The sequence below is a fragment of the Pangasianodon hypophthalmus genome, chromosome 12, assembly GCF_027358585.1.
Source record: "Pangasianodon hypophthalmus isolate fPanHyp1 chromosome 12, fPanHyp1.pri, whole genome shotgun sequence".
NCBI classification, from domain to species: Eukaryota; Metazoa; Chordata; class Actinopteri; order Siluriformes; family Pangasiidae; genus Pangasianodon; species Pangasianodon hypophthalmus.
Genome location: NC_069721.1, coordinates 17876201 through 17893120, shown reverse-complemented (window position 1 = coordinate 17893120; position 16920 = coordinate 17876201). Strand labels below are relative to the sequence as shown.

The 16920-nt window shown below is 39.3% G+C and overlaps 1 protein-coding gene across 1 annotated transcript in view; it reads left to right on the top strand.

Moving 5' to 3' along the window:
- The first annotated feature begins 2328 nt into the window (after nucleotides 1-2328).
- opn4b (opsin 4b) overlaps nucleotides 2329-16920 on the top strand; it is a 40392-nt gene continuing 25800 nt past the window's right edge. Inside the window, exon 1 of the mRNA XM_026915460.3 lies at nucleotides 2329-16690. Within this exon, the coding sequence (XP_026771261.2) occupies nucleotides 16616-16690 (75 nt within the window). The 5' untranslated portion in view covers nucleotides 2329-16615. The remainder of the gene's footprint in view (nucleotides 16691-16920) is intronic.

Genomic DNA, 16920 nt, shown 5'->3' with positions numbered 1-16920 from the left:
AGCAATTTGCAGATCAATACTTCATACTCCTAAACGTCTACAGTTCCTTGACCTCAGCTCAACATGGTCTCATCATGTGGCATTTTCTGGAAAGTTTTGTCTAACATGACTGAGTAAGCTAGGGAACCATCTTTCACAACAATGTCTTTCTCAAATCAAGGACCTTTTTGTTTATAGTTGATAACCACCCAATATTATTTACTTTAGTTTTTGGGGTTTCTTAAATTCCAGAAAGATCTGAACCGTTTAGTGGACACTCTATCAGGATGTACTATGACTCTGGGATGCAGTGAGAATGGGGTCCTTTAAGCAGCACCTCGTTATAATGCCTGTGTGATTTTCTAGGATGATTTTCATTTAATAATGAAGAACAGTGAAATGTGTGCTATAAATATACAAGTTTATATTTTTTAAATTATTATATATATATTTTTTGAAACACCAGCAGAGATGCATGGTGTTTATAGACTGTGTGGACTATATAGAGTGCTGGCTCTATAAAAGCATAATTTTTTTGTTAATTCAGGCCGGTTTGTACAGAAAAATGGTGGAAAAATGGTTTTATTCTGGAGCTAAGTAAGGAAGTGTTTAGGTTAGGCCACTGAAGCAAACTACCAATTACAGACAAAAGAAATTAATATTGTGCCTCTTATTTGACTGTCATCCATCCATTCACTGAAATTATATTTTATGAAACTTTATTATACTTTCACTGAAATGATACGTTATGACATCTTTTCTTTATTCATCCACTTTGTGACTAAACAGCATTCCCAGAATCTCACACTTTCCAAGAATCTGATAATGTTCTTAGAATCTTGAGACTATTGTAACCTCCGAGAGCTCAGTAATATGTAAAGTGGCTGATCTTGAAGGAAACCTTTCATTGAAAACTTTAATAAACTTCAGAAGTCAGAACAGAATTTCAATAAAAAATAAATACTAGAAGACACTGAAGATCACATTAGATAATTACATTAATATACAAGTTGTCCACATTGAATCTTTTCTTTAAAGAATAGAAATTGTGGGCCATTGTGGTTCTGAATATAGAAAAACTTGCTTCCTGGAGCAGAATAAAGCAGTAACGTAAGTAATCCTTGATTCAAAAAAACATCACTAAAGCTCAATAAAAATAAATAAATAAATTCTGGACACTTTTTCCCAATCCAAGAACCACTCTGATAGACATTGGGACTACACTTTGACAAGAGAACTTAACCTGTCATCTTCAGCTGAAAGGAAAATGTCCTTTCTCTAAGTACATTTTATCGAGTCAGCCATCATTGTCGTAGAATGTATCCAGATATGACACACGTCGGCACAATTTACATCTCATTTGCTAATCAGGAAGATGTTGGTTCAACATCATTTTTTTTGTGATCATCTGCTGTTTTCAGCCGTCCTGGTGTATAATGGTTCAGGGGTTCAACTCCTGTTAAGTGATGATTTCGTAAATCTCCACACACTCAGCTTGTGACAGATTGAGCTCAAGTTCCCTTCCCAGTTAGCAACAGAGCTGCATGCAGTTCTGTCACGCACATTGTACTGACATTGGCTAGATGTGTGTGTTCTGTTTGGGTTTCCTGATCAATACATTTGCATGTTCATTGATTTGCCTCATGGAAAGTGCGAACCAGAGAATTATGTTAATTTTTTTGTTTGTTTGTTTGGTTGGTTTTTTTTGTCATTGATGCTGTGCAAGCTGGTGTCTACATCGATGTTGTCTGTCACATCTGTCTGTGACAAGCCAAAACAAATAGGCAAAATTAGCTTGGCCTTGTTCAACACTATCAATCACTGCTGTGTTTCCTACTGCCAGCAGCTGGTTTACCTCAAATCAGTCACTTTTATGAATAACTATGAAATCAGCATAAGCATACATAAAAGTGTATGATGTCTGAATAAACCTTTAAAGATAAAATATCAGTTTACCAGCTGGCTTAGGGTTAGGGTATTAGGGTGTGGTCTCACCATGCACTGTGACTCGGCTATTTAACAGCTCCTAGACTCTGTTTAAAAATAGTGCATAAGATTGTCCATGGTATATCTCCATTTAATTGTGGACTTAACAGATGTTGTCTGTTACATCTGAATGAATTTCTGATAAGTCCACAATTACCATGGACAATCTTATGCACTAATTTTAAACAGAGCCTAGGAGCTGTTAAATAGCTGAGTCACAGTCCATGGTGAGACCACAGCCCCATAGGTTTATTGTTTTTCCTATACTCACAATTTACATCATTCTAATTCTAAGTTACTTAATTGAACCCATACATCAATACAATAGTTTTTATTGTGATTTTACTTGAAAATGTATTGAAAATGTATTGAAAATGTATTGAAAATGTATTGAAAATGTATTGGGGGCAGTTGTGGCCTAAGGGTTAGAGAGTCGGACTTGTAACCCAAAGGTGAACCTGAAGGTCATGGGTTCGAGTCTCAGGTCTGGCAGGGTTGTAGGTGGGTGGAGTGAATGACCAGCGCTCTCTTCCACCCTCAATACCACGACTGAGGTGAGACCCTTGAGCAAGGCACCGAACCCCCAACTGCTCCCTGGGCGCCGCAGCAAAAAAGGCTGCCCACTGCTCTGTGTGTGTGTGTGTGTGTGTGTGTGTGTGTGTGTGTGTGTGTGTGTGTGTGTGTGCGTGCGCGCACTTGGATGGGTTAAATGCAGAGCACAAATTCTGAGTATGGGTCACTTAAATATTCAAATAAGGAAATAGGTGATTACGTATGCACTTGTGTATCACAAAAACACATTTTTCAACTAACAGCTCCAATGTAAAGACTACTCACAATATTAAGAATTATGAAGTCAATTCAGATTCTAACTGTGTATGAAATTATGCAGCTTCATCATCTTTTTGAAATCTTTTGAAATTATGCAGCTTCATCATCTTCAGCCACCTCTTTTGAAGTTTGAGAAAAGTGACTTGGCTCAGGGAGAAACAGATCACTTTGATTAAATGGCTAATGACCATGATGTCACATGCTCATTAGTAACACTAAATCGCAGGAAACAACTTTGAAATGAATAATTAGGCTACACCATCTAAGAGCATGTCTGTGCATAGACTACACAATTATTGCTTAAGGGAGAAATTTCAAATAAGCTGTTAACTGTTAATTTAAAAAAAAGTGTCATTAATGGGGCTTTTAATAGAAAAAGTACAACTATGAATTATTTGCATTAATAAAGTTCCTTTTACATATTGTAGAGGTGGCAGGATATAATGAATGTGATTTTTGTAAGTTATCACTAAGCCAGTCTTTCCATTATCTCATTTTTAAATTGTGATCGTTATTAGTTGCTGTCTAATTCATATGTATGAAGGGTGTAATGATACTGCATAGTGTATCATATCATTCGATACAAGGCTCTTGATTTGATATGTCTGTATATCGAACGATGCATAGTCAGTTTGCCTCTGTACACTACCACAATGAATTTGAAATAAATCAATCTAGATGTGATTGCAGTATAGACTTTCAGCTTCAATTCAAGGAGTTTAACAAAATTGTTGCATTAACCGTTTAGGAATTACAGCCATTTTTTTACATAGTCCCTCCATTTTCACAGGCTCAAATGTTATTGGACAAACTAACAATTATAAATATAAGGATTATTTTTAATACTTCAATGCAAATCCTCTGCGGTCAGTGACTGCCTAAAGTCTGGAACCCATGAACATGACCATATGCTGAGTTTCCTCCCTTGAGATGCTTTGCTAGGCCTTTACTGCAGCCACATTCAGTTGCTGCTTGTTTGTGGGTCTTTCTACCTTCAGTTTTGTCTTCAATAAGTGAAAGGCATGCTCTATTGGGTTGAGGTCAGGTGACAGGCTCGGCCATTTAAGACTATTCCATTTCTTTACCTTAAGAAGCTCTTGGGTTGCTTTTGCAGTATGTTTTGGGTCATTATCCATCTGTACTGTGAAGCGCTGTCCTATCAGTTTTGCAGCATTTGACTGAATCTGAGCAGAAAGTATAGCTCTGTACACTTCAGAATTCATCCTGCTACTTCTATAAGTAGTCACATCATCAATAAACCCCAGTGACCCAGTTCCATTGGCAACCATACATGCCCATGCCATAACACTGCCTCCACCATATCATATCAAATAAAATTTCCCAGTTTGTGTGTGTGTGCCTGTAGGAGGGATGGTATGGGGCAGGGTTATTTTGGGATTCATGTATATTAAAATCCTTTCTCCCTGTTTTCAAAATAATCCCCCATCACTATAAATCTCACATATTCAGAGGGGCTTTAGTGAATTGTAATCTCAGAGCCAACAACAAGGTTCAGTGATTCTGGTTTCTTCTGCCTCTTAGGTGAAATCTATTTCATTCCCTTCCTAATCCAAATCAACAGCATACCTGTAAACACAAATAAACAGTGCAGAAAGTCCCACTTTTAGAGAAACTTGGGGCACTTGTTGATGCATGCCAATGAATGGTACTGGATTAAGAACAGATATCTTGAAATGGGGTTGGTTTAAACAATTAGACCATAAACACTGGGTCACTAATACCTAGAAGGGAAGCACCTATAAAGTTGAACTACACTTATTTGGATTGTACACCAACTTTTTGAATAAAGCATTAAATAGGTTTATACCGCAGTGCTGTTGAATGATCAATTCTGATTGGTCAGAAGGTGTAACAGCAGTTCTTAATAGTGCCAGCTGCAAGGTTTAGATTAATGCACTTGATACAAACTGACTTATTCGTAAATCGTTCATACAAGCATTTACACAAGAAATTCAGGATTCATGAAAATCCCATAAATTTGGAAAAACTTTTGTACCCTACACGTGCTCCTGAGTGTGTGTACATTTAGGCATTAGAAGACTAACTAATGTAAACCTCAAGTTTAAATTGCTTATTTATTTCAATTATACACACAATTTTAATCCTGTCATTTCATATTAATGACATTATGGAAGTATTAAATATTATCAAAATAAAGACAGCAAGCCAACTCAAATCCAGTTTAAGACCTTTTCACTTTTTTCAGTGATTGGCATATTTGCTTTAAACTTGAACTCATGCCTGTTACAGTTGCGGCAATGTCCTCGACCGCTCTGGCCATTGCATCCTGCTTTCCCAAGACAGCATTGGCAAGTACACTTGGTTTCTCTCCATATTTTGGCCTTTGGCCTCAGGTGCTGTAACTCAGCTGGTTATACTGCTAAATAATATATATTTTTATTAGATGTGAATCAAAACTACTTCCACTTCTACCTCTGAGAAATTCTTCATTTTTTGGATGTTTAGTAATCATTTTGCACGTTCTGCTTTGTGAGGTTTGTCTTCTATGGCCTTTTGTGGGCGTCACTAAATGCAAATCAGCTGTGCTGTGCACAAGGCCGGTAATTTTACGGGTGATTGTCATTTATCAACATACGCACATGAATGCAAAGGAAATAGGCTTTTTCAGAAATGTTTGTGTATTTGCCAGAAATTCTTAGTTCGGTTTGGCTTATGCAAACATTTACACACACTGTTTTTTGAAGATCATTTTTTCACATTTTTTTGAAAGGAGTGCCCAGTGTCAGTGCTTTGTAACAGTCAAAGGTAAAGAGGTAAAGTCAGAACATAACATGACAAGCTGTGTTTATTATTATTATTATTATTATTATTATTAATAGAGAGCCTGGACATGAAACAACGTTTTAAAGCTGTTATAAAGTAAGTGATCATAGTAACCAACTTGTTTTGTGGCTGTTCCACAACATTAAACATTACTATAGATGAATAAAAACATGAGGTGTCACACTTTACTAAATAAAAATGTAATCATTGGCAAATTGCTGTGGTGTGTAAGGAAAAAAGGATAAACTGGACAATGATCCAAAACATATCTCAAAATCCACTGTGAACTACTTCAAGAAATTTTGGAATGGCCCTCACATCCCCCTGACTTAAACATCACTGAAACTCCGTGGGTCGATCTTAAACATGCTGTGCATGCAAGACGACTCAAGAATATCTCAGAACTAGAAACGTTCTGCAAGGAAGAGTGGGTGAAAATTCATTAAACAAGAATAGATACCTAGCGATTCCTAGCAAGTTCATCAAATTAAAAAGTAACTCTGCATTAATATTTGCAGAATTTCTTTTTAGGTTTGCTGCAGATTACGCCAAAGGAAGTGTTTACTTCCTTACACTTAAAAAATGAACAAAATGTGTCATGTGTAAACATTCGCATACAACTGTAAATATATGGAATTTAATGGACCTTTAGAGAAGTATAGTAAAGGCTTTACTTTATCATGTTTTACAGTAGCCTATTTGTTTACATTTGTTTTTCTAGCACATAAATCGGTGATTATTTAATCTCAGTCATACGAAATAGGAAATATCTGATATTTATACAGACACGTGTGTCCTATGGGTAGGCAGCTCCAATGAGTTGTCCCTGAGAAAGGCTTCCAGAAATGGCCAGCTCAGCTCATTCAAATGACTGTGGCTTTCAATGTTCACAATAAATATGCATAATCCTGATTTAGCCAATGTATGACTGGGTTAGCAAATTGTGATCTATTTTATTTAGAGCCAACAAATGTGGGATCTGGATCATTCTAATCAGGATTCAAGATTGAAGATTAGGATTTTTTTTTCAAGCCTTCATTCTTGAACACAGCCCTGGAAATGTGAGGCAACCACCACTGGGTCTTAGCAGAAGAAGGTGTGTGTATACCACAGTTTCTTCACTGATTGCTCATAGCTAATGCTTTGTTTTTCATTTATGTTTTTTTTTGAACATTTATTTAACCAAATATCTCTTCAAGCAAGAAGGCAGTCCAATGTGGCTTGCTATATTTCTATATTTTTTAATGGGTGCTCACAATGACCTAAACATGTATGAACTCTAATCTACTTCACTCTATTACAGTGTTTGATAGCAATGCGAAACCGAAGTGTATTGTGCTTTAAACATACCGTATTATGAGTCAGTTAAAGAGGATCATGTATGCTACGTTTAAACTAGTTTAAACATCATCAAAAACACTAGTATTGAGAAGGAGGCTTTAGTTCTTATTCTCTTTTAGGAAGCCATCCCTCTTTCCCACACAGGATTTATCGGTCCATAATCCTTTTGTTTTCCTCCATTGCATAAACAACACAAACCAGCATTTAATGCAGGGTTATGACCTGAAGTTGTGCCCTGCTCATGCAGATGTCAGACCTAGGTCTTGTGGGACATATATTTATATGTGGTGACGTGAATAACGTTGATTATCTCATTACAGTGGCACCTGTCAGGAGGTGGGATATATTAGGCAGCAAGTGAATACTCAGTTCTCGAAGTTGATGTGTTGGGAGCAGGAAAAATGGGCAAGTGTAAGGATCTGCGTGCCTTTGACAAGGGCCAAATTGTGATGGCTAGACAACTGGGTCAGAGCATCTCCAAAACGGCAGGTCTTGTGGGGTGTTCCTGGTATGCAGTGGTTAGTAACTACCAAAAGTGGTCCAAGGAAGGACAACCGGTGAAGCAGCGACAGGGTCACGGGTGCACAAGGCTCACTGATGTATGTGGGGAGCGAAGGCTAGCCTGTCTGGTCCGAACCCATAGACGAGCTACTGCAGGACAAATTGCTGAAGAAGTTAATGCTGGCTATGATAGATGTCAGAACACACTGCTGTGTATGGGGCTGTGCAGCCGCAGACCGGTCAGAGTGCCCATGCTGACCCATGTCCACCGCCGAAAGCGCCTACAATGGGCACGTGATCATCAGAACTGGACCATGGAGCAATGGAAGAAGGTCTGGTCTGATGAATCACATTTTCTTTTACATGTGGACGGCCAGGTGCGTGTGCGTCGCTTACCTTGCATTCAAGGTGTTGAATTGGTCTCCAAATTCCACAGACCTCAATCCAATCGAGCATCTGTGGGATGTGCTGGACAAAAAAGTCCGCTCAGTGGAGACCCCACCTTGCAACTTACGGGATTTAAAGGATCTGCTGCTAATGTCTTGGGGCAAATAACCACTCTTTACAACTATATTGAGCAGAAAAGCATCTAAGAATGCACATCATGTGGAACCTTGAGGCGGCAGCAGACGGCAGAGGACTACATTAGGTTCCATTCCTCTGAGCCAAGAACAGGAATCTGAGGTTGCAGTGGGCACTGACTCACCCAAACTGGACAGCTGAAGTTTGGAAAAAGACCAGGTGATGTTTTTCCAACCTTCACCTGTCCCATTTTGGTAAAACTGTGCCCACAAAAGCCTCAGATTCCCCAGGCCACCAACTTAGCACCCTGTAAACAACGCAAAATAAAAGCATATAATCGAACCGTCAGAGGTCTCAAGAAATTTTTATCACGTCAGAAAATTTAATCAGTTATTATGTACTGTGAGCAGTGTCATGGTCAGATATACATTTCAGAAGCCTAGTTAGCACCATCAGGTAAAGTCTGTCTGTGACTTTGCTATCATCAGCGTGGTGTGGTTGCTTGGTAACCATATTCACTTGCTGTAGGCTTTGCATGGTGAGTGACCTGCTTGTTTCATGAGTTTAATTCAACAGCAAGCAAGTCATTAAGAGGAAATAAAGATCACAAAAGCACCCAGGTGATGGAAGTAGAACTATTTGAACAGCCACAACAGTGTCCTTCATGTCTGCTATTCCTTGGCCTTCCTTTTATTTTGAATTTTCAGAACATAAAACCATGCAAATTGAGCGCTACCTACTTGTCAGCATTTTTATACTGATGATTACTGGCATTTAATTGTGGATGTTTGGACACTGTAAGCACTGGTCATGAGGTATCATATAGTATGAACAACTTTCTGATGTGGTTTTCACCTGTACATGAAGAAATCAAGTCACATAGCATGAGTAGTCTGATGAAAAGATTTCTGTCATTGTACAGTGAAATTCCAGTTTAAGGGTCTCTGTACAGCTCTGACTGAGTTGGTTATTAGCAGCTATAATAGTGTATGTTAGGAAAAAATTTAACAGTTAATGGAGGTTCTCCTCGAGCATACTTTTTGATGATGCACACATTTTGCTGATTTTGTGTCCCTTGCTTTTTAAATATTTCCTATGGTAAATGAGTCATTCAAGTCATGTAATCATTCTTCAAGGCTATTTCTACAAAGCAAAATAACCATACATACTTGAGTTGTGTCCATCAAGGACAAGATTCAGAAGCAAGATCCTTGACTATGTCGTTCTCTAGTGTGTGTGTGTTGTGTGTGTACGTGAAATCCACCTCGACCCTGATCCAGATAAAGCAGTTACTGAAAATCAATTAATGAATTTGGGGTTAAGTCAGGTGAGTGAATGTGGACAATAATAATAATAATAATAATAATTATAATAATTATTATTATTATTATTATTATTGACATAACATTTCACATAAACAAAAGAGTCTGCTACTTAGTTGATTAGTTGTACATAAGTACAGGTTTTATGATGCAATTGGCAAAGCAGACAAATCCAAATGGCAGAGATGGTTCAAGCAATCAATAAATAGGCTAGAACAGGCGAGGCAAACTCGATCAACGAAACAGAAAAGATCAATTTCAGAACTGAATACACTCAATAGTAAAGGCTTGGTAACCTCACTAGTGATTATCTAGAAGCAATACTTCACAATGAATTGAGGTTTCTGGTGTGTATATGTAGTGAACAAATGATTGGGAACATGTGTAACAAGTCCAGTGAGTGAGGTAACATGTCATATGATTTGTTATTCACTGGAGGATTCTAAAAAAATGTAGTTTTTGTTTGCCAACGGAGTATCGCCTTAGTGTCCCTGTCAGCAGGATAATTAAACAGCTCTCATTGATTATGCATATTTAAAGGCATTAGGTATTACCTTAACAGTTTTATAAGTGCTGTTCACAAGGTGGCAGGTTTTGTAACAAGATTACTGAGCTCTGTAGTGTGCATAGCCCTGAGCAGAGTGGATTATTAGAAGCTTATCCTGACGTGGCACAGAGCATAAAGACTGGCATCCTGGGAAACTCTGTGCTAATGTAGCTACGTTTACTTTTACAGTACATTATTCATTTGGCAGACGCTTTCATCCGATTGAGCCGAGCAGTTGAAGGTTATGAGCCTTGCTTCAGGGCAATGAAAGCATGGTGGTACCAGGATTCAACCCCACAGCCTTCTGATCAGTAGCCGAGAGCCCTATCCACTGAGCCCTCACAGCTTTATTATTATAGCTCCTATCAACTGACTTTTCCTGTGTTCTTTATGTGTTCTTTAACACTGGTCACATGTAAAACAGTAGGTTTGTCAAAGTGTTATTCCAGCCACATTTTCCAGCTATATTCTCCTCTCTTCAATCTTTCTTCTCCAATAGAGATACACAACACGATCCAATCCAAAACCTCCTACAGCTTTCCCACCGCTTTCTCACAGGTTCTAGAAAGTTCTCAGTTCTAACTGCAAATACTTATGTCACATTTCTAGTACTTTCTACAAAGGCAGAAATCCAAACTAGCTCTACGATGGAGAAATTTCTAAATAAAAGTTTACACATTAACAGCAACCAAGGGTGTTAATCAGGTAGAATTGCTGCCTCACAGCTTCAGGGCTGTCTGTGTTGAGTTTTGCGTGTTCTCCCCATGTCCGCATGAATTTCCTCCAGGTTCTCCAGTTTCTTCCCACCTCCCAAAAACATGCCAGCAGATGGACTGTGTAAGCCAAATTGCCCCTAGGTGTGAATAAATGTGCAAATGTGTGTGTGCATTGTGCACTACAGTGGCCTGGCATCTCATCCGGGGTGTCATCCTGCCTCACACACAGCGTTTCCAGGATAGGCTCCAGGTCTTCTGTGACCCTGACCACAACAAAGCGGTTACTGTTTCTTTTGCCTCATGTACATATACCATATACACCAGTTATTACCAGGATGAAGTATATTTTACCCAAACACAAATCTCCTATTAAGGAAAAAACTGATTATCAAGATATTATTCAGAAAGAACTAATTTACATGGAACTGTCATGATCTTCAGTAAAATTATTTTTGCCTTGGTTAACGTGGTAAACAACAGCTTCAGGTGATACAGTTACATATATAAAGGTATGAACAGGGTCCAATGCCTCTTGGAGACGCACCATGATCCGCTCTCTCAAATCACTTTCAGACATTTGAGACACATGAAACAGCTACGTACGACTGTGGTTATATTAACCTGGGTTATGTAATCGCAGCTGTTACCGCAACCTAAACATTTGCTTTTTTTCAATGCCTTCATCCTACATAATAGTTGACTGAAGTACTAAAGATCTGCTTAATTTAATTCTTCACATTGTCATTATGCTCTTGACCTGGTGACCTCAGTCACTGCAGAAGACAATGTGATGGAAAGAAAAGGTAGCATTTCTCATTTCTGCACAAAAGCTAGAGAATCTTTGGTGTGAATGGAAAAAAAAGCCTTGCTACATCTTTAAAGAACCGAAGGTTTTCATTGAATTGAAAAGGTTAGTTTCCTGATCTCAGAAATTAGAGTGTTTTAACATGGTTAACAATGTTAAATACACAATGCAGAGTCTAGATTACAAGGCTAATTAAGGGTTTATACCTAAAAACAAACACTAGAAACATACGCAGATAAAATACTCAGATAAAGATATCATCATCAAAATAGGGTTGCATTAAGACCACAATATTCCCTGAAGCTATAAACCTATAGCACAGTTGTATACACCTCATGCTTTAGCATTCATTCATCTTCAGTGTCTTTATCCCTGTCAGGGTCGCAGTGGATCCAGAGTCTATCCCAGGAACACTGAGCGCTACGCAGGATTACACCCTGGACGGGAAGCCCAGTCCATCACAGGGCACCATGCACACACACATACATACACATGCACACATTCACACGCTTTCACACCTAGAGGCAATTTAGCGTAGATAATACACCTACCTGCATGCTTTTGGTAGGAGGGAGGAAATAAAGTATGTTTTAACATGCTTGGTGTTCTCATCATATAATCATACATAAACTACCCACATCATGTACATACTCAAACCCAGCTAACTCCATGTAAAGGTATTTTCTTAAACACAGATAACTGTACATGCGTACATTAAAGGTTCCCCTCATTTTCTGCAGGGAAAAAAAGGTCTGTAATGGTTAAATGGATAGAGTTGAATAAGACTTGAATATTTTTTACTGCCCCCATTTGCACCCATGTACAGAAAGCTCAGCCCCCCACTTATGGTGGAACCACAGGGACAGGGTCAGAGGCACGAAATGAGCGAATACAGGCCTGGAGACACAAGCAGAGGCTGAGGCAAAGCCATGCGCAGAATCGAAGACAAGGCCCAGGACAGGAACATGGGCTGAGTTAAGATAGCAGTAGAAACTGATAGAGCAATAGAGGCTGAGTGTCTTGGGGCCAGCAATTGAGAAAGCGCCTCAGGGGCTTGATCCCAGAGCAGGTGTCTCAAGTGCTGGTGATGTAGTTTGGCATGAAGAATACCTAACCCTATGTTCACATTAGCAGGCAACAGGTGACCATTCAATTTCTATGGATGTGCATGGCCACTGCCATGATTTCAGCGACAGCAGTAAGTGACAATGCGACAATGTAACTAGCAATGTGAATTGAGATGTTCTCCATTCTGTGTAACTAGGTATGATGTATTAAGTGACCAATCCTATGGTGTGTGTGAAGTTCAACTACCTGCAGTTAGTTCCCATTTACTGTTTGTTGCACAACAAGATGGAAGAAAAAGTTATAACTGTGGTTTAATCTTATCCTGTCATATATGACCCCTCTTTAAATGTATACAAGGGTTTTACAAAGAAAAAAACCTAGCAGAGATCACTGGTGTCTCTGGTATCTCAGCCTATACATTTTGTTAATACAGTTTATCATCAGAACTAAGAAAAAATCCTGGACAGTGCACGCACACACAAGTGACAACATTAGTGGTCGCTACATACCCACAAGAAACAAACTACTAGTAGTGAGAACATAGGGTAATACAGCCGAAGTGATCCGTTAGGTAAATATCAGGAACAGAATTAGAAAATCAATAACAGACATTATTTTAAGTTATATAATATGAATGAATGCAAATGAAAAAGGTGGGAATGAATGGGAATGAAAAAGTTATTTGTTGTTGTTGTTTTTTAAACCCAGGGGATGGCATCCAGGCAGCACAATGGTGCAACAGGTAGCCTTGGTTCCTCACAGCTCCAGGGTAAATGGTTTGTTCCTGAACTCCTGTTACTGTCTGTGCAGAGTTTCACTGTTCTTCCCACATCCATATACATTTCTGGGAGCTGGAATGGTAGCCGCTTGCATCGATCTCAAACCAAACCCTAGACTAAGGACAAGAGCTGTTCTATTCCCTGTTCAGGATCACACTGCTGCAGCTCAGCATCCTATCCTACTGCCTCTTCGCTCGCAACCTTTACTACATGGGGCCATGAGTACCGTGGGCCATCTTCAGTTGTGGCCTAATGGATAGCGAGTCGGACTTGCAACCCGAAGGTGAACCTGAAGGTTGTGGGTTCGAGTCTCAGGTCCGGCAGGGATTGTAGGTGGGGGGAGTGAACGACCAGTGCTCTCTCCCACCCTCAGTACCACGACTGAGGTGAGACCCTTGAGCAAGGCACCGAACCCCCAACTGCTCCCTGGGTGCTGCAGCAAAAAAAGGCTGCCCACTGCTCCGGGTGTGTTCACTACTGTGTGTGTGCACTTGGATGGGTTAAATGCAGAGCACAAATTCCTAGTATGGTTCACCATACATGGCCACACTTCACTTCACTTCTGTGGCATGTACACGTACACACTGAAAGGTTCTGTGAATTTATATTTTGCTCATTATATCACTCTGAAATAATTTTCTTCTAATTGCATCCCTCTGGGTTTTCCCACAGCTTTTGTCCTAATATTGAGCAAACTTTTGATATCTTATGACATATGTCTTATGACAGCTAAGAAAAAAAACAACAGGAAAAAATGGAGCAAGAGGATACATCTTGAGGAAACACTGAATAGCCTCTGATATCTCCAATATCTTACACTAGATTTCAGAGCACACAAGCACAACAAAAGCCCTTCTGTGATTCAGCAGACTCTCACTCCACTTGTCTCATGTTCCCACATTTAGTACATAACCGCCTTCAAGCTCAGATGTTCCATCATATTTCTAATAAAGACAGACAGATAGATAAAGAGTATGGGTGTAACACAATGCCACTATCTGTATCTGTATCAGTTTAGGACTCCAAATATCCATATCCATAATCGGCTTTTAAACCCAAAGTGGATGTGTCCTAACACCTTTTTTTTTTTTTTTTTTGTATTAACCCTACCTGTGTGCCTCTGGAAACACTGGAAAACACTGAAAAAAATCCAGACGTAGAAATGCCAGCACTGTCAGCATGTTTTGTTCATAATAAGTCTCAGCTAGAGACTTTTTTTGTTTTGTTTATACCTACCTTACACGATATTTTCTCTCAACTCTCAAATCAATTTCATTTATATAGCACATTTAAAAACAACAGAGTTGACGAAAGTGCTTCACAACCACTAAATCAAAAAACTGTAAAATGACAAACACCATTAACACACACACACACGTCAACAACACTACAAACTGCATATACAAAGTGCGATCAATATCAGAACAAATATCTCTAGTACTCAATGTTACTCCAATTCAAATGCCAAAGTATAAAGAGGTGTTTTCAGCTGAGACTTTAAAATTTCCATTGATAGGGCCAAGTGAATACAAAAGGGGAGATTATTCCATAATTTAGGAGCAAGTACAGAGAATGCCCGTTCACCCTTTGACTTTTGCTTAGACCAAGTGGCAGCTAACAACATTTGATTTGTAGACCTCAGAGGCCTAGACGAAATATAAAGGCTTAGGAGATTTGTAATATAATGTGGAGCCAAGTTATGTAGTGCTTTAAAAACAAATAATAAATCTTAAAATCAACCCTGAACTAAATCGGCAGTCAGTGAAGAGATGATAACACAGTAAGATGCTCCCCCTTTTTTTTTTTTTTTGTCGTGTAGCCTGACTGCAGCATTCTGCACAAGCTGTAGGCAGGACAGTTGCCACTGACATACAGAGAGCTGCAGTAGTCCAATCTAGATATAATAAAAGCATGAATAATTTACACACAGTTGGTGTGGAGCATTTTGGGATATTTGGGATCAGACAGCTTTACCCCACAGCAGTGAGGGTTTTGGAGAGTTACCCTGCATTGCCCTGGTACACATGATCTCTGTATTCATAACCTCGGGTTGTATTCTGTGCAAAGGCAACAATTCCAGGAATTCTGAGCCAGAAAAAACCAAGAGCTGAAAAAAGGAGAAGCAACAAATCATTTGTAGGGACAGGGTTAGAATTTGTAGCTTTTCTTAATCCTTTTCTGCATCTCCCTTGTTTGTTGGAATTCATCAGCATGTTCTCACACTCTCTCAAATTCACAACAACTCTCACTACTCAAGCCAAATGAAAAGTAAGGAAGGCACTGGGGTCAGAGGTGGAATTTAGTGCTTGTAGCATTTTCTGTGATTTAATTCCTATAAAATTCAGTAAAATCCAATAACATTACCCTTGGGAGATCATGAGATCAAGTACATTTATATACTTAGGACATGTTGGACCATGATTAATTTTAATATTTTAATCCTCTTCCTAATTTTTGCCATGCTAAACTGGTCTTCATACTCTTATGTAAAAAAGTTCCTCAGAGGTTCTTATGATAGTTACAGGTTCTTAGTTTACTGGTTTTACCTGAAACCCTCTCAGAAAGTCCTGTAATATCTCTACATAAAGCCTCTTGGGACAAACCACAGAACACTCAGGGCTGCTGGATGGAACTTTTTCCCCTTTATGACCAGCTAGATATATTCGTGTCTTATTGTAATATTTTACCACAAAAAAAAAAAAACATTTATGTCTGGTTTTGTGAACACGAAGAAAAAAGATCTCTTTGTATGATCTCCTAAAAATCTTTAAAGGTTCTCCTGATGGACTAACCTGCTAGGTAGAATATTTTTGGCATGTTTTTATGTGGACCAAATGTCCCAGCAAGGATAGGCACATGACCCCCAACTGTTTCCCCCAAGAAAACTGTTGTTTTATTTCTTGATGTTTTTTTAATAAAGTAAACTAAAACTTAAAAATGCTTAGGTGTTTCCTTTAGGTTGCTGAGGTTAACTTTAGGGTTAGATTTGTGTGTAGTATAGCATTAACTGTATTCATAATTATGTCAGTGCAAGGTTCTTACAAAGATAGCAAGACAAACGTGTGTGTGTGTGAGAGAGAGAGAGAGAGAGAGAGAGAGAGAGCGAGCATGTGTAGCTTTCTGAGCTCTGTATGCATGTATGCATGTACTGGTCCATGCATATGGAGTGTGCTGTGTTGTTACACACTATAACACAGCTATATGAAGGACTCTGAAGTCTGGTTGGATCGTGCGCGTGCTCTGTCTTTACACCTGCTTTACACACCTTTTCTCCAGTAAACTTCTGCTACAGGCGGAGGAGGAACTCCATTCCCCTTCTGCGTGATGCTCATCTCGCACTAAGCTCCACAGTGGCATTTTCTCCTCTCTGAACTTTGTGTGCGGGGTTCCCCATCACTCCCGAGCCGAACAGCATGGCGGGTAGCGGACACACCGACGAGCCTTACTGGAACTACAGCAGCACGGAGCTGCTCGCGCGCACCACCCCGGTAAGACCTCATTCATACCTGATAACTTCTGCTTTGAAGTGAACTTGTCTTCTTGTGATGCTTTGCGTGCGGACAGAATAAACGTGCTCTGTCCCTGAATGTCCAGCACTTTATTATCTGAACAGGGTAAGATGTTAGAGAGCGCGCGCGTGCATGAATGAGCGCGGAGTTGCCTGCGGGAAAAGCCTGCGGTGCGTCACGCGCTACAACTCAAACTCATCACACTGATG